This window comes from Podarcis filfolensis (genome assembly GCF_964270895.1).
Source record: "Podarcis filfolensis genome assembly, chromosome: 7".
Classification (NCBI taxonomy): Eukaryota; Metazoa; Chordata; class Lepidosauria; order Squamata; family Lacertidae; genus Podarcis; species Podarcis filfolensis.
In genome coordinates, this window is record NC_139603.1 from 57,695,217 (window position 1) to 57,718,244 (window position 23,028).

Below are 23,028 nucleotides of genomic sequence, written 5' to 3' on the forward strand. Positions count from 1 at the left end.
CCTCCTCGGAGTCTGTACCTCCTTCCAACTCCGATTCCCTGAATCCCTCCAGTTCCTCCTCATCGTCGGTGGTGCCAAAGTACTCCCTCCGGAACCTCGCTACTGGCTGAGGTTTCCTGGGGAACCTTTGGTGGAACGTTTCGATCAAGATCTCGTCATGGACCTCCTCTGCCTTCACCCAGGCGTTTTCCGACTCCGGTTCCCCTTCCCACGCGACCAAATACTCCACCTGATTACCCTTCCACCTGGAGTCGATGATTTCCGCCACATAGTTGCGGCTTTCCCTTTCTTCTATGGCTGGCCCCCGTGTGGATACCCCTTCACCTTCCCCCCTGTATGGTGACAGTAATGACCTGTGGAATACTGGGTGCAGTTTCATGTGGTTCGGTAACCGGAGTCTGAAAGCCACTGGGTTGACCTGCCTGGCAGTCGAAAAGTTGACCTCTACGTGCAACAAGCTCATAAGCTTCCTCCAGAATCTGGACGTGAACTGTTTCCCTGTGTCGGAAACCACCCTCAAGGGGGCGCCATGCAGCCTAAAAATATGTTCTACAAACAATTTCGCTGTCTCTTCCGCCGTGACTGCATGTGAGCAAGCTACAAAGTGACCCATCTTAGTTAACAGGTCTACTACGACTAGTATGGCGGTTTTCCCCTGGGATTTGGGCAGATCAGTCATAAAATCTATCGACACCGCCTCCCACGGTCGTTCTGGTGTGGGTAACGGTTCTAATAACCCCGCTGGTGCCCGCCTTTCTCCTTTGGCTCTCTGGCATTGGTCACACCTTCTCACATACTCCCGTACATCCTCCCTCACCTTGGGCCACCAAAACTCCCTGGTCACCAACCACATGGTCTTGTGTTGCCCAAAATGCCCCGCTGTGGGATTGTCGTGCAGCTGTTTGAGTACTCTCCCCCTCAATTCCCCTTCGGGTATATATAGCGCCCCTTTGTAATACAATGCCCCGTTTCTTTCTTCAAAACCTCCGGGGTCTTCTCCCTCTCTCCTTAAACCTCTGAGCTTATCCTGGGCGTACTCATCATTTACCGTTCCCTCTACCAGTTCTCTTTGCCCCACCCAGGCCGCACCACACACCCAGTGGTCCTCTGGGATAATATGTCTCTCTTCTGGCGCTCCCTCCCCCTCCAAATATTCAGGTTTGCGAGAGAGAGCGTCCGCTCTGATGTTTTCTGGACCTGGCACATAGCAGATTTCAAAATGGAATTTGGAGAACTCCTGGGCCCATTTCACTTGTCGTTGGTTGAGCACTCGTGCCGTTCTCCAATACTCCAAATTCTTGTGGTCCGTACACACTTGCACCTTATGCTGTGCGCCAATTAGTAAGTGTCTCCATCTCCGGAACGCTTCGTGAATGGCGAGTAGTTCTCGGTCATATACCGTGTAGTTCCTCTCGGATTTGTTCAGCTTACGCGAAAAGAAGGCACACGGTCTCCATTCCGAGTTATTGCTCCCTGGCTGAAGCAGCACCGCCCCCACCGCCCGGTCTGAGGCATCAGTTTCCACTCTCATGGGTTTTTGTAAATCCACATGCAGGAGCTGTTCTTCCGAAGCGAATGCCTTTTTCAATTCCTCAAAAGCGTGCTCCGCCTCCGCCGTCCAAACGAATTTCTTCTTGCTGCTTAGACAGTCCGTGATGGGAGCCGTTAAGTGGGCAAAGTTCTTGATGAATTTACGGTAAAAGTTCCCAAACCCTAAGAACCTTTGCACATCTTTTTTCGTTTTCGGTGTCTTCCATTCCAGCACCGCCTGGACCTTGCCTGGATCCATGGCTAATCCCTTGTCTGATAAGCGGTACCCCAGGAATTCCACCTCCTTGGTGTGGAACTGACACTTCTCCAATTTCACCCACAACTGGTTTGCTTGCAGCTGGCTCAGCACTTCCCTGACATCCTTTACATGCTGCTCCTCATTCTCTGAATATATCAGCACGTCATCGAGGAAGGCCACGCAATTCTTGTAGAGCAAAGGTCCCAGTACATGGTTCATGAGCGATTGAAAACAGGCGGAGCCTGCTTGTAATCCAAAGGGCATAACGAGATATTCGAAAGCCCCTAGGGGGGTGAACATCGTTGTCTTCCATTCATCCCCCTTCTTTATTCGTATCAGGTTGTATGCTCCTCTTAGGTCCAGTTTCGTGAATATCTTTCCCTTCCTCACCCTGGTCAAAATGTCATCAATCCTGGGCATGGGGAAAGTCACTGGTTCTGACACGGCATTTAGCCGCCGGTAGTCCACGACCAATCTCGGTTTATCCGTGTTTTTTTTGTCCACAAAAAACACTGGGCTGCCCCCCACCGCTCTGGACTCTCTGATGAAACCTCTCTTCAGGTTTTTGTCAATAAACTCCCTCAACTCCTGCATTTCCCTGTCTGACATGGCGTACAGCTTCCCCACGGGGAGCTGGGCCCCAGGGACCAGGTTAATTTGGCAGTCAAAGTCTCTATGCGGTGGTAGTTTATCTGCTTCCCTTTCGCTGAAGACCTTGCTCAGGTCAGCGTATTGTTTGGGCACCTTCCCTTTGTCCGCCACTTCCGTCCCTGCTAGGGAGGCTTTTGCCCCTTCTGGCACCTTTCCCTCTTTGCAGTGTTCCAGGCAATGTGCTGACCCAAAGGAGACCACTCTCTGATGCCAGCCCACTAGCGGGTCATGCAACGCTAGCCAGCTCATTCCCAAAATGACTGGAGCCCCTCCCAGGGTGGCTACATTGAACGCTATCCTTTCGGTGTGCCTTGCCACCCTCATAACCATTGGGACGGTCTGTAGGCTAACTTCTCCCCCCAACAGCTCCCTCCCATCGATCGTGGTGACCTGCAGGGGGTTGCTTAAAGGGAGTGTCTGTATCTGGTGTTCAGCTGCAAACTCCTTGCTCATAAAATTACAGGAGCTGCCTGAGTCCAACAGCGCCTTGGTCTTTAGTGGGTATCCGTTTGCCAGCTCTAGCAACACCTCTATTACTAGGGCTGGTCTTGGAGGTTCCGGAGTGGGCACTTTTACTGCTCCTTGGCCTGTCTGCAGTGCCCTGACAGTGGCAGACAGGCGTTGGCTTTTACTGGCTCCTGGACTTCCTCCTCCTTCCCCCCAACAGCTCCCGCCATCCCTTGCCATTCCTTTCTTTGCGGGCAGACTCTGGCAAAGTGACCTGGCTGCTGGCAGAGATAACATTTCTTGGCGCTCTTTCCCTCCTTCTTCCTCCCTTCACTGGGATTTGAAACTGCGCGCGCGCGCGCTGTTCCAACTTCCATCGGCTCTCCGGGCGGGAAACTTGGTTCTGGAATCTCTGGAATGCGGAAATCCCTCCAACGCTCTCCTTTCCCCTCCCGCTTCTCCAAGGCTCTTGCCTCCTGGCGCGCTCCAATGGTCAGCGCTGATTTGGTCAGCTGGTCCATAGACTCCGCCCTGGGCGCCCGGGAAAGTTCGTCTTTCACCGCCGAAGAAAGCCCCTCTACAAAGAGCATTTGAATGGGTTCCGCCGATAGGTCCCACCCCAATTTATGTATCAACATTGTAAACTCAGTCCAGTACTCACGAACCGATCGGCTCCCCTGTTTGCAAGCCATCAATTGTCTGCGCACCAGTCCCTGTTCAATCTCGCTGGAAAACATCAAATCCATGGCGCGAAAAAACTTCCTCGCGTCCTTCAGCATGTCACTATTCCCTGCCATCAGGGGCCTGACCCAGTCTCTCGCCCCTCCTTCGAGATGGCCAATCACAAACGCCACTCGCGATGCCTCATCGGGAAAGTCGTTAAACTGCAGTTCGAGAGCATACTGCATCTCTGTCCTAAAGGCTTGGTAGTTCCTGGGGTCCCCCCCAAACTTCTGCACCATTCCTGGCATCTTTCTTGCTAGTGTAGCGCCTTTTGCCTTTTCTGCATCCTGCGCCCTCCTTTCTTCTAGCCTCGCCGTTTGCATTGCTAGCTGGAGTTCCAACACTCTGTACCTTTCTTCCAGACTTGGACTTTCTCCAGCTCCTGCTGCTCCTCCGGCTCCGGCTGGGTTGCTCATGATGCCTCTCTGCACAAGCTGCTTTCAGGGACTGTCCGATTGCTGTGATGGGATGGTGAGCTGCTTGTGCGTAAAATCCTGATCCCTCAGAGTTTGGCTAAGTTCCCAAACCTCTGTCTGTGATGGAGCTCCTTAAGCATGGCTCCATCAATCGCTCGTTGAATCGGACAGTGGGCGTTTGCGGAACTTCTTCCAGCATAAAAGCTCCTTAACGGAAACGCGTCTTCTGGACTCTTGGCGTGACAGTTTCCGCCGAGGAGTGGGTGTCCCTACGGGAGGTCCTGAAACCTCCCCACTGTTCTCGCTTGAAGTGTCTCTGAGCCCTCCCTCCGACTCACTTCCCCTTGGAACTCCACTTCTCCCCCTGCTGGTCCCCTCCTCCGCTGAGTGGTCTCTCTCACCCTCCATGAGCCCTTTCACCTCCTTCGTCTCAGATGACAGTTCCCTGACAGAAACATACCCATTTCTTCCTCATAATGCTAATATAGGGCGCTTGGAGGGGGAAATCATTTTCCCTCAGCCTGCTGATTCTCCTTTGCAAATGTTTCTCATCCGAGCAGATTTGAATGTTTTTCCCTAGCCAGTTTCCAAAACCAGAAGTGAGTCCACATGAAGCAGGTTAGGGATGCCTGGGGTGGATTCACCTTCCCACACTCCTTCATGAGAGCCAGTGTGGTGTAGTGGTTAAGAGCGGTAGTCTCGTAATCTGGGGAACCAGGTTCGCGTCTCCGCTCCTCCACATGCAGCTGCTGGGTGACCTTGGCCCAGTCACACTTCTTTGAAGTCTCTCAGCCCCACTCACCTCACAGAGTGTTTGTTGGGGGGGAGGAAGGGAAAGGAGAATGTTAGCCGCTTTGAGACTCCTTAAAGGGAGTGAAAGGCGGGATATCAAATCCAAACCCTTCTTCTTCTTCATGATGACCAATCCTCCTCTGTATGTGGCTGTGTTCCTACCCACAAATATGGGGTTGCAACAACATGTTTTCCAAGGTAACATCTAGCTTGACCCTTAAAAGGGCATTAGAAATTTCTGCGGCCAACATCTGTGTATCTCAGTGAAAACAGCTGTTGTGAGTGGGAATAGCAGACTAAGTTAATGTTGACAATTCTGATTGGACATAAATGTGGCAGAAAGTTACTCTGACCAATATCTGGCCATTAGCACCTGTGTATTAAAATGGCATCAGCGCAGTAATACCAAAAAACTATCAGAATGTTTTAGGCATATATTGTTCTCTCTAAAAAATATCTTTTGAGGGAAGAGACTGCATTTTACCCTGCAGCCACTTGTTGTCTCTTTTAAGTAACAGTCTTCACTGAAACACACATGCAGTTTCATACTGCTAATGTACTCTTCATCCAAGAAGCTGTTCTAATGCTATTGTACTCCTATGGAGATAAATTTTGGCCTTGTTTCTGCATCTCCACGTGAGATTTCTTTATTCCATTTATCTGCTAAGATTGTGTATCTCACAGTAATCAGATAGAAGCTCAGTTCTCAGAAGCAGCGCATCGTCAGTCCAGGGGTTTGCAACCATTTAAATCTGTTTCATAGGAACAAAAAGCGTGTTGAGGTCTCCACCCTCCTTTGTTCTCAGGGTGAACTCCTTTCCCCCCCCTACAGCCAGGAAATTATGTTTGCTTCCTTTTTGTCTGTTCCTTAAGAATAACAGGGAAAGAAATGTGTCTTTAAGGTTTGAAGTTAACAGCTGGCAAATGTGTTTGGGGTAAGATATTTTTCTTTATATGGTTGGACAAGTCTTGCTGTGCCTCAGAAAGAAATTGGTCTTCCCACTTCCGTGACCTCACAATACCTATCAGAAAGAGCAGGAGCAATACGTGGACACATTCTGTGCTCCCAGACAAAAAACAAAACAAAACTGTGAGCAAATTCAGTTACTTACACTGCATACAACTACACAGCTGACAGTGTGGTGATTATGGAGGTGGAGAGTGAGCTGTCTTGGGCTCTCGGGGGGTCATGAATGAAATATTGTGCCATTGAGTGAGATAAACCAGAGTTTTGTTGTATAACTAACTAGGAGTATACATTTGTGGAATTTCCCCACCTCTTCAAGCCAGACCAGTGTTAGGAATCAAACCTCAACAATTACATAAAAAGGAGCAATGCAGGATAAAACAGCAGTAGCAGCAAAATGGATCTAATAAACATGATAAAAAGCACAGCTAAGTGAAAAAGTATTCACCAGGGACTAGAAAGTCTTGGGATTTGACACAAGGAAAAACGGGGGGGGGGGGAAGCATTCCATACGCAGTCTGCTAGAACTGGGTATGCCTTTTCTCAAGAAGGCGGCCTTAGAATTTAGGCAGATTCGTGTAGTGCGAGGTGGCAGGTGAGAGAGGTAGCTTTTTCAACCTAAGCTCCACATTTCCTTCTGAACAGTCTTCTGGGGCCTGCATGCCAGTGGTGGATGAGGGCAGAGGAAAAAGTGGGCAGATAAATGAATATGGCTGTTACCTTTGTACATTGGGCTGCATTCCAGCCATGCAAAAGTCAGATTTTTCTATGTATCCCCTCCACCACTCCATCCTTCACCCAGGCAAACAAGCACACTTATGAAAAGGTTTTAACTGAGAAGCTGGCAGCATTCCCACCTCTCATCCTAGATTATTTACCATACATCTGGAAAAGCCAAAGCATCTCAGTAACATATATTTCCCTGTGGAAGCTGCTCTCTGAAAAGGCACAGCATGGAATCACCTTTTCATTTTGAGCTGTTCATGAGGAATTAGTTGAAAATAAAATGTGGATTATCTAAGATTGTTGCTTTTCATAAATCACTACAAAAATAGGGATATTTTTAAAATAAGCTGTTTTTAAAATTCATCCAGGTGTGCAGAATACAGGATTTATTTTTCTTACCGGCAGATGCAAAACATAGGCAGGATGTGTTTAATTGTAAACTGTTTAGAAATAAAATAAAATGGATATTGTGTCCCAGAAGGAATTACATTGCACAAGAAAATGAGGATCATCCAAGGCTGTAATTTTGAGCAAACCAAGAGAGAGAGAGAGAGAGAGAGAGAGAGAGGGAGAGTTAAAAAAGTAGTTCTAGCATTCATCCAGAACGCAGGATTTTTATAAACAACAACAATTTTATTATTTATACGCCACCCATCTGGCTGGGATTCCCCAGCTACTCTGGGCGGCTTACAACATAGCTAAAAACATAATAAAAACATCAACCCGTAAAAATTTCCGTAAAACAAAATTTAACCAGGTTTGTCCGTTACTTCTTTCCTCCCTTCCTCCCCTGCTCTCTGTTCTGCTGATATCTTGGATTTCCACGAAAACTTATAAAATCCTGGATGAAAAATGGATCTCGATCTCTCTTGGTTCATGGAATCTTGATTCTTTATTTCTTTTTATAAATATATTATTCTGAAAAAATCTGAATAGTATAAGAAAGTTGTACAGTGGTACCTCGGGTTAAGTACTTAATTCGTTCTGGAGGTCTGTTCTTAACCGAAACTGTTCTTAACCTGAAGCACCACTTTAGCTAATGGGGCCTCCTGCTGCTGCCGCGCTGCCGGAGCACGATTTCTGTTCTCATCCTGAAGCAAAGTTCTTAACCTGAAGCACTATTTCTGGGTTAGCGGAGTCTGTAACCTGAAGCGTATGTAACCTGAAGCGTATGTAACCCGAGGTACCGCTGTAATGATAAGGTTTACAATTATTTCAATGGAATGAAAGTACAGAGGTACTGAAGTGGTGGTTGGCATCTGCCTGTCTCAGGAGACATTGGAAGAGTACTTAATTAGTATTTTGGAAGCACCAAATGAAATTACAGCTATATCGCAATTTGAATAGCCCCCTTCTCTTAAAGCTTTCCTGAAGCATTTTAGAACAGGCGTCTACTTTATAGACACAACCATCAACATAAGCCGATATCAGACTGCAGAAAATGTACAAACTATCACAATGGAATTATCGAATTTGGCAGGCACTCAAAATACATAAAAATTCTGTTAGCTATAGCCAGGCTCTTAAATGTCATAAAACATGCTTCAATGGGAGTTTGTGTGTGTTGTGTGTTGCCATGTTAAGAGTTATACAGTATTTGCAATGATAATTTGCAAAGGAAACAGCCAAACTCTGGAGAGGAGTTGTTTTAGAACTTTCTCTGACCAGTTGATCAGAATCAAATCAGGATAAAATATGACTGAGTAGCAGGAAACAACCCCAGGTGCAGTTCAACCCCAGGAACAGTTGGTTCAAATGTGTTAGACACAACTGTAATCAACATGCCCCACAACAATCTGGATTATAGCATGATGTATGTGTTATATTAGAAAAGGACTTTTCTCTCCTATGGAATTGAAATAGATTGCTGTTTGGGGGTGCAATGGGAAGGATGCTTGAAGAGTAACAAGAGTGGGGAATCTTTTTTTCTGTTTGGGGCCACATTCTATTGAGGGCAATCTGTTAGGGGAGGGTTATGTCAGCAATGGACAGAGCATGAACCAAAAGTGGATGAGCACTCAATTTCTCTCTCTCTTTACCACCCTCTCTGCTTCCCCCCTGCTTCCTTGACAATACAGTGGTACATCGGGTTACATACACTTCAGGTTACAGACTCCGCTAACCCAGAAATAGTACCTTGGGTTAAGAACTTTGCTTCAGGATGAGAACAGAAATCGTGCTCCGGCGGTGCAGCGGCAGCGGGAGGCCCCATTAGCCAAAGTGGTGCTTCAGGTTAAGAACAGTTTCAGGTTAAGAATAGACTTCCGGAACGAATTAATTTCTTAACCTTTGGTAGCATTGTAGTATGAAATTACTAGGGTTGCCATATTTCAAGGAATAGCACAGAAAGTCCAATTACATGTCCAGGAAAATCCAGATGTATGATAACCCTAAATGAGACCAAGGGATGGATGTGGTCCTTTGAGGAGCAGGTTCGCAGTCTCCACTTTAGAACTTGAAATTTTCTTTAAAAATAGAAGCAGACTGTGGTTCTGTTCTGGGATGGTGGGTTGTTTATTTCTTTTAGTGCCATCAGCACTCCAGCCAAGTAGGGGAAACAGGTGTTCATCCAGCTGGTGACTTACTGAGAAAAGAGTCTTTTTGTTCAGTATCAAATAGCAGCATGATTGGCTTCTGTCTCTGTTGCTGGCACAGGTTAATTGACATAGGAAGAAGAACTACAGGAGGAGTCATTTTCCAGTTCATCTGTAAAAACTGTCTGAAAAAGTATGTGTTATTTTCAGAAACAGAGGGAAGTGCATCAATTCTCTCAATAGTATTTTGTATGTATATGCTTTGCATCTAACATGCATCAAAGCTATTAAACACAAATTAAGATTCTATACAAATATTTATACTGCCTGATGGGTTAGTAACACAACTGACATCCAAATGATTCAAGGAACACAGATAGGGTTTTGAATATAATATGAATATATGCGTATTTATCTAAATTTAGTCTTTAACTTTTCATTAAAAGCATTACGAGAATAAAGAAAGTCACTACATTTCCAAAGCTTTGTTGAAATAAGAGAGTGAAAAAATGTGAAAGTCAAAAATATGTACTTGGTCACAGGGGCGTAGGAAAGGGGGTGAGCCATCCCAGGTGCCATCATGGAGGGGAGTGACAAATTATCAAGGAACAATTACTGCCCTACTAGGGTGGTTCATTGGGACGCGGGTGGCGCTGTGGGTTAAACCACAGAGCCTAGGACTTGCCAATCAGAAGGTCGGCGGTTCGAATTCCCGTGACGGGGTGAGCTCCCGTTGCTCGGTCCCTGCTCCTGCCAACCTAGCAGTTCGAAAGCACGTGAAAGTTCAAGTAGATAAGTAGGTACCTCTCTGGCGGGAAGGTAAACGGCATTTCCATGCGCTGCTCTGGTTTGCCATGCTGGCCACATGACCCAGAAGCTGTACACCGGCTCCCTCAGCCAATAAAGTGAGATGAGCGCCGCAATCCCAGAGTCGGCCATGACTGGACCTAATGGTCAGGGGTCCCTTTACCTTTACCTAGGGCAGATTTTTGAAAATGCCTGCTCCAAAGGTCTTATCTTACTATACTAGGGATTATATAGCTATATATGAAATTTCATGCATATCAGTTAATATCTTGACCCTCCTCCACAAAAATAGCTGTTTACTTGGCCGTTTTCCTATATCGTGAAGGCTGAAATTTCAATTCAGTGGAGCAGGGTCAATGTTTCTACTGTCTGGGGCTGATGAACATATTTGTTAGCAACATAGGGATGTAATTTGCTTCATCTGACTTTAGTTTCGGGAAAAGTTAATTTTTTTGAATGATCCATAATACCAGTAATAACGGTTTAATCAGGGGGCAGGGCATAAAAATAAGCTTCTTTATTTTTGAAGGATGCAAATAGCATTACAATTGGGTTGTTTGTGCTCTCAGTACAATCATTTATAGTGCTATCTTTAATTGTCTTCCAAAACTGAAATTAGCTGGAAGCAGGCAGAAGAGATTAGAATAATGTGAATACTGTATCCTATAGCACAAGTTTCAGTGACTTAAAGGTAGGCTGCCACATTTTAAGGTGGGGCTTCAAAGTAATGAATGTGGCACTGGTAATTTATGTAAATCTGTTGCTAAGCCCAAATGTTTATGTATTTCAGCATCTATAAATTAGTGTCAGGAATGTAGGTTAAATAAAGCAGTTGATTCTAAACGTAAAGCTTGTTTACTTACAAACTTTTATTTAAATTAGCCCTCTAATCCTATGGTCTTTGAGAGGGCATTCTCCCAGGACCTTCCTCCCATTGAATCCTTCCTCTCTGAGAGCAAAAGCAACACCAGCCTTGAACAGGGAGATCTGATGTCAGATGCTCCTCTCTGCCAGTGTTGAAACTTCCATGATCCTTGCCTTACATTGAAAAGTGGGATTTGTTAGGGTAGATCAGAGGGTATGTCTTTCTAGCCCCCTGGAGCTGGCGTAGTTTTAATGGAAGAGAAATTCGATTTTTTTTTTAAATGGAGGGAGAAAGAAGAGCACAAGAGTGTTGCTCCATCTTCACTGCCCTGCTGGAGAGAACTGGGCAGGCCACTAGATGAGGCAGATCAACCACAGCCAGCCCCCAGCCCCATTTTATTATTTGCTTGCTTGTTTATATGATTTATCACCCGCCCTTCACCATGAGGTCCCAGGGTGAGTTACAACAAATAGAAAATATAATTTAGGACTGCATCCTAAAACATTTGGAAAAATAAGCATTGAGCATCTACGCAGGCAAATGTTTTGTAAACATGTTGAACTGATAGAGCAAGAATATTTTATGTTTTCATAAGAATTAATAACAGCGTGAAATGAACAAGGGTTACGCATTCCACCCCCTTTCAGGAACCACCATGTCCTGTTCCCCATGCCCTGACCCCCTGAAGTGGATTTTGGGGGAGGGCACTGGTGCCTGCAAGGGGGTGGGGAGGAAAGGCCCTTCCACGATTTCCCTTCTTGTGTTTCTCACAATACAAGCCAATAATATTATTATGTTGTAGGAGAAGGAAGCAGTCACCTACCACACTTCCATTGTATGAAAACCTCTGTTGTAGAATTAGATGGTCTCTTATAAAAACTGTGATGAAGGACAACAGACACAAACCAGAGAGAGGGAGAGAGAAAGTGTTCTGGCCACATAAGAGAAGATGATTAACAGTTAGGAAGTTTGTGTCTGTATTGCACCTTTCCATCATTGATGCCCCAGGCACCTCTCATAAATTGATAGGGCTCCTGTAAGCTCTTCCACATTTGTCATGCTGCTAAAGCTATCTACTTATTCTGTCTTGTTCCTAATTTATGATATAGTATACATCTTAACTGTCTTAGAAGATAAGTACGGTATATATCATAAAATGCATGCACAGATATGAAAAATATGCTCTTTAGGATTCCAGCGACATTGCTGGTTTAAAGATCAACTGTGTCCCTAGTATGGTTATCTAGACCATCAATTTCAAATATAGGTTGATTTCAGTATTCAGCATCTGGCTGTCAGTGTTCCTACCTGATGTTGTAAAGTCATGCAAACAGAGGCCATGTTTGTACTGCACAAATGCGTATCTTTTGTTGGTGCCCCATAGCAGATGTCTGCTCTGTGTAAGCACCTGTTGTGGCTGACTAGGCCAAGGGTGAGGAACCTTCTTCAGCCTAAGGGTCTCATGAGTTAAAATTCTACCTTTGTTAAGTAGGCTACTTTCTATACTCTGTTCAGCAAGCAAGGCAGAGATGAAGGGCATATTCCAGCCAAGCTAAAACACTCAAGGAGGCTGTGAAGTAAAACCACTGAGGTGTGTGGCCTGGAGAGAGTCCCATGGTCTAGGGAGGTGTTTGGTTTGCTGGCCTGAAGTTCCTCACCCCTCACTAGGCTGTCCCTTACAACATATATACATAGTTTGGCTTCTGTTTTCCTGCTTTTTTCACATCATGCATAAAATACTTGGAGGTGAGACTGGAACAATTGTGTGTCGTTGTCCCCCACTCAAGGGTGTGTGATTATGAATCCTGGGACACCAGGGTAACAAAAGAGTAATGAGATTGTGGAAGCTACCTCAACCATTGCTGCCTAACCACAACTGGATAAGAAAATGGTTCGTATGCTTAACGTTCCAATACACGTCATGTTTATTTGGGAGAAAATCTCACTTGGTGCTTATGCTATGGAAAAAGTGTCTGTACTTGACTGAGGGTAGCTTCAGCCTTCCATTTATCACATTACAGTTCATTACCCCCCCTTTTAATACATGGTTTCCCCCTATTACCATGTTTCGCCAATAAATTATTATATTCATGTTTGAAACTCCCTTGAGACATGCATTTGTATTCTTCAGTTCTCATCTTGTTAACTTTACTGCAATCAGTGGCGTAGTGTGCCACCTTCTCAGTTCACTTTGTACTACTGACAGCAATAATATAATTTGATATTGCTGTCAGTAGTACAAAGCGAATTATAATAATTATATTTATTTTTTGCTGCTATAGACTAACATGGTTATTTACTTATTTACTTACAGTGGTACCTCGGGTTACATACGCTTCAGGTTACATACGCTTCAGGTTACAGACTCCGCTAACCCAGAAATAGTGCTTCAGGTTAAGAACTTTGCTTCAGGATGAGAACAGAAATCGTGCTCTGGCGGCGCAGCAGCAGCAGCAGCAGCAGCAGCAGGAGGCCCCATTAGCTAAAGTGGTGCTTCAGGTTAAGAACAGTTTCAGGTTAAGAACGGACCTCCGGAACAAATTAAGTACTTAACCCGAGGTACCACTGTACTGTATTTTTATCCCATGTTTTTATCCAAGCAGCTCAAGATAGTATACATGGCTCCCTCCCTTTTCATTTAATCCCCAGAACAACCCTGTGAGGTAGGTTAGGCTGAGAGGCAGTGATTAACCCAAGGCCACCCAGTGAACCTCATGGCCAAGTGGGGATTTGAACCCTGGTCTCCTGGACCCTAATCTGATACTCTAACCACTAAACCACACTGGATCTCAAAACAATACTTCTTTGCCTTAAAGCTTTTCAGTGCCTGGGCAGTTTCTTTATTTTTATTTTTCTCCCTCTCTCTCAAGGCATTCCTTCACAGAATAATGCAATGGGCTTTTTCCAAGATTGAGAAAAATGTTACGGAAGAAACAGTTAAGGTTAGTTGTTATTTACTCTCATTTTATGTATTGTACTTTATTTCTATTCGTTCATTCATTCATTCATTCTCTGGGCTTCTTGTTTACAGACATTGTTCTCAAACATTGAAGATATTCTTGAAGCGCACAAGGACTTCCTGTCTAGTATTGAAGAATGTCTAAATCCTGAACCCAATGCCCAACAAGAAGTGGGAGCCTGCTTTCTTCACTTTGTATGTCAACTTTAATAATATAAGCTTCATATTTAATTGATTTTCTCTTCCTCAGCTCAGCTTAAAAAAAGAATTCTGGCATGGTAGCTCATGTACACTTCACACTGAGGACAAAAACAGACTTGATTGCATAATTAAAGGTCTTTTCAGGACACTTGGAAGCCAGAGTCACAGCGAAAAAGGAAAGCCTTACAGTTTCAGTGTTCATTTTGTAGATAGCGCGATGCACTGCGTTTTCCCCCCATCTAGGTACCCTTTAGCATATACTGCTGGAGTCAGTTATAATGATTTACCACATAAAAAAAAATAGATTAAGATTTTTTCAGTCAGGTGCAAAAAGCATTTTACATTAAAGCACATTTACTGTGGAAATGAGTGGCAGTCTGTGCGATGCATTCTTTGGCATGAAGTGTTACCTTGTAATTCTGCCAAAAATGCAGTTTTGCAGTTACATCTAGTATTCACGGTGCACTGGGTTTAGAATTAGTGAGAGAGCACAAAAACTACTTGAACTGAACTATGAAGCTGACACTTAAATGGAAATGAGTACTAGTTCTTCCTCTCTGGTTTTGTCTGTGGTTAGTTTTCCAGTATTGGGCGTAATGTGTTTGTATTTTATAGTTTTATTTACTTACTTATCTAATTGAGTTCAGTTATCTATTTTATATATGTTACTAAGCCTTTAAAAATGTTTAATCAAAAAGTTAAAAAGCAAACCTGGAGACCAAATGACTAATATAAAACTGCCCCCCACAGAAAGACAAATTTCGGATCTATGATGAATACTGTAGTAACCATGAGAAGGCACAAAAGCTTCTGCTTGAGCTTAACAAAATAAGAACAGTACGGGCTTTTCTACTGGTAAGCTAATATTTATTTGTATTCTGTACCTAAGTCTTTTGTTTAAACCGATAAATTGATAAGTTATTGTCAAAAGCGAAATATTTGCCTGTTTTAAGGGCAGAAAGAATCAAAGAGCCCTGGTAGGTCAGACCAAAGGTCCATTTTGTCACCAACCAGGTGACTCCAATAAAGTTCATGGAAACAATCAACCCCACCTGCCCTGGCATTCTTCTCCATCATCTAGTATTTGTAGACTGCCTTTGGACGTCACCACCACCACCTTAGTATTAATAATGTATCTATACTTTAACTCAAAGGTTCTGAGGGTGATATAACAACATTTCATAAAATCCATTGATAGAAACTCACCTATGTGACATTTCCAGCTAATTTAGTGGTCATCAAGTAGCAATGAATGTCATAAATTAATTATGAGTTGCATGAATAAGTTCCTCCATCAATATAAATTGAATACTTCAAGTTCTAGTGTTATGAAATAGGGGGGAAAGCTTTCACTGTTTACTTTCTCCACACCATCCATAAATCCCTTTCATGTCCTATGCTGCACCCACTGTTTTTTATTCTAAATGTCAAAACTCCTAGCACTTTGGATTTTCCCTCTAGGGAGATTGCTCCAATTACATTTATCCATGGCTATAGATGATGATGATGATGATGATGTTTATCTATTATTATTATTATTATTATTATTATTTATACCACACCCATCTGGCATATGGCTGGGTTTCCCCAGCCACTCTGGATGGCTTACCGCATATCTAAAAACATAATAAAAACATCAAGCATTAAAAACCTCCTGATACAGGGCTTCTTTCAGATGTCTTCTCAAAGTTGTGTGATTCTTTACACAAGATAAGAAGATCACCAAAATAATGCTTCTAGAGAGTCTGCTTGCTTCTAGAGAGAATGCTTACACAGTCAGTGCCGTCTTGCGACGATTTTACAGAGCAGCACTGTATGCCTGGTTTAGAAACAAATTATACAGCAAAATACATATAGGGATATTTATAGAGTGATTTAAACAAAACAAACAAAAACCCTGCTCTGTCATAACATATACTAAGCAGTGTATTGATTATAATACCAAGAATAGATTCATTTTTAATGTCTGTAAGTTCTTCACTTCCTCCTCCTTACAACTTTGTCTTATGTCCAGGTACCATTACAAAAGTGGGGTTAGGTGATTTTGGACTTAGTAATCTTGGGTGTGTGTATGTGTGTGCTGTTTTTGGAGGGAAATGTGTATTACTTCAAAAATGTGGTAAGCCAGGCTCGCTCGCCATTTACTCTGCTGAGTTGGGCCCTGGTTTCTGCCCCTGGTTTCTGCCCCAGAGTCCTGCTTCAATGGCAATAGAGATTAAGAACATAATAAGAGGCTGCTGGATCAGGCCAATCTAATTCAGCATCCTATTTACACAGTGGTCAACCAGAAGCCTGTGGGGAAACCTGCAAGCAGGATCTGAACACATGAGCCCTCTCCCCTCCTGTGGCTCCGAGGAACTGGTATTTAAAAGCTCCCAACTATGCTAGAATTCAGCAGATATGACTCAGTCAACAAGCTTCTAAGTTGCCTCTGTGTACCTTCTTCAAAAGTGCAGCAGGACTCACTCTCCCAAGCTATCTTGTGTAACAGATGTAGGAAACTCTTGAATTTTGGCTGCCTTGCATGGTTGGGTCAGTCCCAAACCTTATGCTATTGAAATCTGCAACATAAAAGGTCACACATACAACAAATAGTCATGGTCATGGTCAGAACACTTCCTGCTGAGATTGAGGCTTTCAGCACCTCTGCAGAGGTGGTCCACCCTCAAAGGCTGATTGATCCAGTATGTTTTTAGACAGCTCTGAGGGATTTTCTGGCTGATATGACGGGTGCTTCTGTCAAAGCCCTGGCTGACCTCTGGAACAGCCAAGTGGGACTCAGGCTGTTGACACAATTGCTCCTGAGCGCCCTCTCCTGCTTCGTGGAGCCCCCTTGGCTCTCTGGTATACTGTAGAGCTTAGGGTGAGGAAATAAACTGGGAGATGGCTCAAATGCAAGTGAGAAAAAGTCTGGCTGAATGCAAACTAAGTTCTTCTCAGAAAACTGTGGAAACAGGATGCTGGACTAGATGAACCACTGGCCTGATCCAACTTTGGCCATAATAACAGAGGAATGTCTGCAGCCTACTAATAAAGGGAATTTGGTAAAAGGCATTGCCACCCAGTGAAACCGTCTGAAAATTGAGCAGTCAAGCAAGATCCAGGAGCATAATATTGACAATGGAGAAGTTAATTCCAAAAGAATTAAGTGTTTCAATTCCTTTCTAGAACTGCATGTTGTTAGGAGGACGGAAGAATACTGATGTACCATTGGAAGGTTATTTAGTAACACCAATCCAGAGAATATGCAAGTATCCACTTCTTCTGAAGGTATGCATTTTTGTTGCTTAGAATATTTTATACTGAAAACATATTCTTTGTTAAATTCTGATTGATGTTCAGTAATGACAATCCCTTTCCTGAAGCAAATGAGACCTATCATTTCACATTTTCCCCTATTGTGCTTGATAAAAGTTTACTTTTGGATCTGATCCATTTTTCCATGTTATGCCTGCAGAATCCTTTAGGTGAAGGGATATAAAGAACAAGTGTGAAACTCTAGCAGGCAAGCAACATTGGGATCATTCTAGCAGTTCGCATCTTTGTCCCTAACCGGGGGAATGTTGGAGAGAGTAGTGCCGCTGCGAGGAACTGCTTTGTGACTGACAGGTTCCGTGCTTGGACTGGGGGAGTTGACAACATCTGTGATAGATTGGCTGTGGCTGATGAAAGTTGAAGTCCCAAATATCTGGAGGGTACCAGATTAGAGAAGACTGCTCAGGAGAAACCCTACTTCCTTCCTCTCTCATGCATATCTACTGCTGGATGCCGTGTAGTTCCCTCCCATTGTTCGCCAGGAGCTTGTCTCCATTCCCTGCTTCTATCAGCATCTCTGAAGGATGGGGCTAGCATCTCCCTTTTTCCATGCTGCATATTTGTGGCGCCTCTGAAATCCCTATCCTGCAGTATGCTATGGACTGGTGTGTGCTACTTAGTCCAGGGAAGGAGTTGGGGAAGTCCCATGAGAGAATTGAATGGAAGAATTAAGCATAGATTTAATAAAAGAGGGTACTAATGCCTAATATTTAGTTTTAGTATCTCTATCAATTTGATTGGTCATTCCTATGAATCTTTCTGGAGTCAGTGAGGCTTGCTCCCAAGTGTGTATGACACTACAGCTTGTCTCCTATAATAGGAACATAGGAATCTGCCTTATGGTGAGTCAGACCATTGGCCCATCTAGTCAACGATTGGCAACAGCTCCCCAGAGTTTTATGCAGGGACCTTTCCCATCCCTAAGAGGAGATGATGAGGACTAAACCTGGGATCGTCTATGCGCGAAACAGATGTTCTGCCACTGAGCTGTGGTTCTTCCCCAACAGTGAAATGATGAGCAGTGAAAGTGCAGGAACTGGTTTTCATTAGTGTGAAAGGGCAGGGATTAATTGTTTTCTTTTAATTTTTTTTTAAAAGGAGTTGATAAAGCGCACTCCCAAAAAACACAGTGACTACGCAGCCTTAATGGAAGCTCTCCAAGCCATGAAAGCTGTCTGCTCCAACATAAATGAGGCCAAGAGACAGATGGAAAAATTAGAGGTTTTAGAAGAATGGCAGTCTCACATTGAAGGATGGGAGGTAATGTCACAAATTTTGTCATTTTATCAGATGTGGGAGGCATTTAGATGTCTGCACATGGTGCCTGATTTATATTCAGCTCGGTACATTATGTGACATATTGGGAACAATCCATAACTCACAATTAGAATAAAATGCTTTGTCCTTTTTCTTGATAGTAGGAATAATATTATACTTGTGAGCTGGGTGAGTTCTAGTCTGTAGGATTAATAACAGAAATTTGGGGATTGGGCAAGGCAGCAGGAGGGTCTCTGTTGACTATTGCCCCAAAACCATTGCGGGAGACACCACCTATCTTTAGACAAAACCATCTTTAGATGCGGCCACGATGGCCAACTATCGCCCAGTCTCAAATCTTCTATTCTTGGGCAAGGTGATTGAGCGAGTGGTTGCCGAACAACTCCAGGCACGCCTGGAAGAAGCGGACCATTTGGATCCCTTCCAGTCGGGATTCAGGCCTCATCATGGGACTGAAACTGCCTTGGTCGCACTGGTTGATGATCTCCGGCGGGCTAGGGACAAAGGTGAGAGCTGTTTCCTAGTTCTGCTGGATCTCTCAGCGGCGTTTGATACCATCGACCATAACATCCTTCTGGACCGTCTTCAGGGGCTGGGAGCTGGAGGCACTGTCATACAGTGGTTCCGCTCCTTCCTCCTGGGTCGTGTTCAGAAAGTGGTGGTGGGGGATGAGTGTTCAGACCCCTGGGCTCTCACTTGTGGGGTGCCTCAGGGTTCTGTCCTCTCCCCCATGCTTTTCAACATTTACATGCAGCTGCTGGGAGAGATCATCAGGAGGTTTGGGCTGGGTGTTCATCAGTATGCGGATGATACCCAGCTCTACCTCTCTTTTAAATCAGAACCAGTGAGGGCGGTGAAGGTCCTGTGTGAGTGTCTGGAAGCGGTTGGAGGATGGATGGCGGCTAACAGATTGAGGTTGAATCCTGACAAGACAGAAGTACTGTTTTTGGGGGACAGGAGGCGGGCAGGTGTGGAGGATTCCCTGGTCCTGAATGGGGTAACTGTGCCCCTGAAGGACCAGGTGCGCAGCCTGGGAGTCATTTTGGACTCACAGCTGTCCATGGAGGCACAGGTCAAATCTGTGTCCAGGGCAGCTGTTTACCAGCTCCATCTGGTACATAGGCTGAGACCCTATCTGCCTGCGGACTGTCTTGCCAGAGTGGTGCATGCTCTGGTTATCTCCCGCTTGGACTACTGCAATGCACTCTACGTGGGGCTACCTTTGAAGGTGACTCGGAAACTACAACTAATCCAGAATGCGGCAGCTAGACTGGTGACTGGGGGCGGCCGCCGAGACCATATAACACCGGTCTTGAAAGACCTACATTGGCTCCCAGTACGTTTCCGAGCACAATTCAAAGTGTTGGTACCTTGAAAGCCCTAAATGGCCTCGGTCCAGTATACCTGAAGGAGCGTCTCCACCCCCATCATTCTGCCCGGACGCTGAGGTCCAGCGCCGAGGGCCTTCTGGCGGTTCCCTCATTGCGAGAAGCAAAGCTACAGGGAACCAGGCAGAGGGCCTTCTCGGTAGTGGCGCCCGCCCTGTGGAACGCCCTTCCAGCAGATGTCAAAGCGATAAACAACTACCTGACATTCAGAAGACATCTTAAGGCAGCCCTGTTCAGGGAAGTTTTTAACGTGTGATATTTTACTGTATTTTTGGTTTCTATGGAAGCCGCCCAGAGTGTCTGGGGAGGCCCAGCCAGATGGGCGGGGTATAAATAATAAATTATTATTATTATTATTACTATATTTTCAGTGGGTGAGGAAGAGGGTGGGATTAAGATGAGATTCCCTTTCACTACCCTGTCTCTTTCAGGACAAGTGGGGAAACGTGTGTTATGGTAGGGAAACACGTGTAAGGGAGCATCCTGATTCTGTCTCCACCCCCCTTCCCATTATGATTACTACTATGTCTCAACTTCTTTCTCTTATCTGTCAATGGAACACTCTGGGTGGATGCTTGAATTTCAGGAGAATGAGGGGGGTCCCTTACCTTTAGCCACAATAGCTATGTTCCCCTTCCATTGATGGAGGTGGTATGTCTCTGAATATGGATTACTGTGAATCATGAGTGGGGAGACTGTTTTTGTGCTCACGTCCTGCTTGTGGTCTTCTCGTAAGGCACCAGGTTGGTAGGCCACTGTGAGACTATGGGCTAGGTGGGCCTTTAGCCTGATGCAGCAGGGCTTTTATTAGTATATTCTTAATGCATGGTTTAGAGGGCATGATTTAGCTGAAATTGAGAGGGTTGGGATGAGGTATCAGAAGATGGGTTGTGGATTTCATTATGGATTCTCTGCCTTTTCCTTTATAGCGTGAGCCCTGCTGTACAATATGGGTACTGGATGGTTGGTGACAAATGCAGTCACCAAATACTTTCTTTTTTCCGTCCCTTGATAAGGTTTAGTCACAGAAAGCATGTGATGTGATTCAAATGCACTGAGGCATTCACTGTTCCTAAGGAAAAAGAGTGTGGTTAGGAAAACTCACATCGCTGTTGTGAACTGAGATTTACCTGATGTTACTGCTTTTGGCAGTAGCCAAGTATTCACGGTATAATCTATTTCTACCTTTAGTCCTGTGTTACTATGTTCAAATCAAAACACATATTAGTTATTATGGGGCAACCAGCCTCATATTACCAACCTAAGTCGAATTAGTGCAAGAAGGGGTAAGAGTAAGCTGTCTTGCCAGGCTTAGTGAGGTCAGTTTCCCTTACCTTGGAAGGAAAATGGGTAATCAAACCTGTTGTTCAACCTCAAGTCTACCTGAGAAGCTCAGTGTGCAAAGAGCTTTGAGCTGGTTGCTTCAGCTCAGAGTAGCTTCCTATGTTTTGTACCAGTAACATAATGTTGGATAATGATAGTTTTTCAGTAAGGTGATGTCACATCCAGCCCTGTATTAGTAATTAGATTTGAAGGTATGTTTTAGTTACAAGTTAATACCCAGTAAAGGAAGACTTTTTCTTCATATGATAGTTTTCCACTTTAAACTCTCTGAATTTAAATGGTTTCTGCAAAACCTAGCCAGTTTTCGGAGGCTTCTTTGCAATAAATTCTTCTACACTGCAAGAGCTGGTTTAATTAACTAAACATCTGGTTTGCTACAATGCTTAAGAACAGAGAAGCACACTTGTTAGAGATTTTCTGTCAGAAGAAAATGTTTAGCACATTGCTTAGCTGGGAAGAGGACTATTTTTAGCATATGATGGAGGATCAAAGCATGACTTGCATTCCTACACAAAAGTTTCATAAGCTAATCTTGTGTTGCTGACAATTAAAAAAATTGTAGGAATACAGACTTTTTTTAAAAAAAAGAATATAGTCTTTAAAACTTCAATTAATTTTATTTTAAAAATCATAGTACAATGCTAATTTCAATATCCTCATCAAAGTACAGCTTGTCTGAGATGATGTTCATATAGCAGGATCTCAGCTGTTAGAAAAATAGGTAGTAACGTTTTTGGATTCACAAGAGAAGAAACCCCTGATACTGTATGGAGTAACTCAAACACAATTGTTTTCTAGCCGGCAAGCTAATTAGATAATATGTTGTATTCTGTTACAAACAGTTATTTTTATTGATAGGTTTCAGATCATGGATATCCTGTTTTTGATCTGTAGTTACATCTCAAAGGACACAGTAGCGTGAATCATTTCCAGGGTATTTGATGGTCCATCTTAGGCACATATAACAAAGTGCAAATAACTAGCTGCGAAAGCACATTATTTTATTGGTTTTTTACCTATTCTTTAGAGTGCCTTTTAAAGAAATTATTTTGCTCAGCCAATCAATTAATAATGTTAGATGTCATTATGCTAGATGTTATAGTTCCTAATTCAGCATAGTTCTGACTTGTACAAATGGCTTAGCTATACATTCTGAACCACACATAATTACTAACATTCTAGCCCTCAGCTTATTTTACCTTAAAGCAGGTTCCATTGATATTGTTCATGCTTATAGCCAAGGAAATATGTTTAAGGGTGCAGTACAAGTTTTCATGTTCCCAAAGTAGAATGGTGTGCAGGGATTTAGGAAGGCGCTGTAGTCTAAACCACTGAGCCTAGGGCTTGCTGATCGGAAGGTTGGCGGTTCAAATCCCCACGACGGGGTGAGCTCCCATTGCTCGGTCCCAGCTCCTGCCAACCTAGCAGTTCGAAAGCACGTCAAAGTGCAAGTAGATCAATAGGTACCTCTCTGGCGGGAAGGTAAATGGCGTTTCCATGCGCTGCTCTGGTTTTGCCAGAAGCGGCTTAGTCGTGCTGGTCACATGACCTGGAAAAACTGTCTGCGGACAAACATCAGCTCCCTTGGCCAGTAAGATGAGTGCCACAACCCCAGAGTCGTTCGCGACTGGACTTAACTGTCAGGGGTCCTTTACCTTTTTAAGGCTATCAATGGCTACTAGTAATAATGGATATAAGCTATCAATTGCTGGGGAACAGTGGAAAATTGCTGCTGCCTACATGTCCTGCTTGTGAGAAAGACACTTTTGCTTGAGACCACTGAGAGTAGCTGCCACTCAAGAGCAAATAACCTGACATCATATAAT

The 23,028-nt window shown here is 44.1% G+C and overlaps 1 protein-coding gene across 3 annotated transcripts in view; it reads left to right on the forward strand.

Annotated features, from left to right (window-relative positions):
- Positions 1-23,028, forward strand: part of PREX2 (phosphatidylinositol-3,4,5-trisphosphate dependent Rac exchange factor 2) — a 107,315-nt gene that overhangs the window by 21,378 nt on the left and 62,909 nt on the right. For all 3 annotated transcript variants that reach the window (XM_083623167.1, XM_083623165.1, XM_083623166.1), the window contains exons 2-6: positions 13,588-13,659; positions 13,749-13,871; positions 14,628-14,732; positions 17,046-17,147; positions 18,291-18,452. In XM_083623167.1, the coding sequence (XP_083479293.1) occupies positions 13,606-13,659; positions 13,749-13,871; positions 14,628-14,732; positions 17,046-17,147; positions 18,291-18,452 (546 nt within the window). In that variant the 5' untranslated portion in view covers positions 13,588-13,605. The remainder of the gene's footprint in view (positions 1-13,587; positions 13,660-13,748; positions 13,872-14,627; positions 14,733-17,045; positions 17,148-18,290; positions 18,453-23,028) is intronic.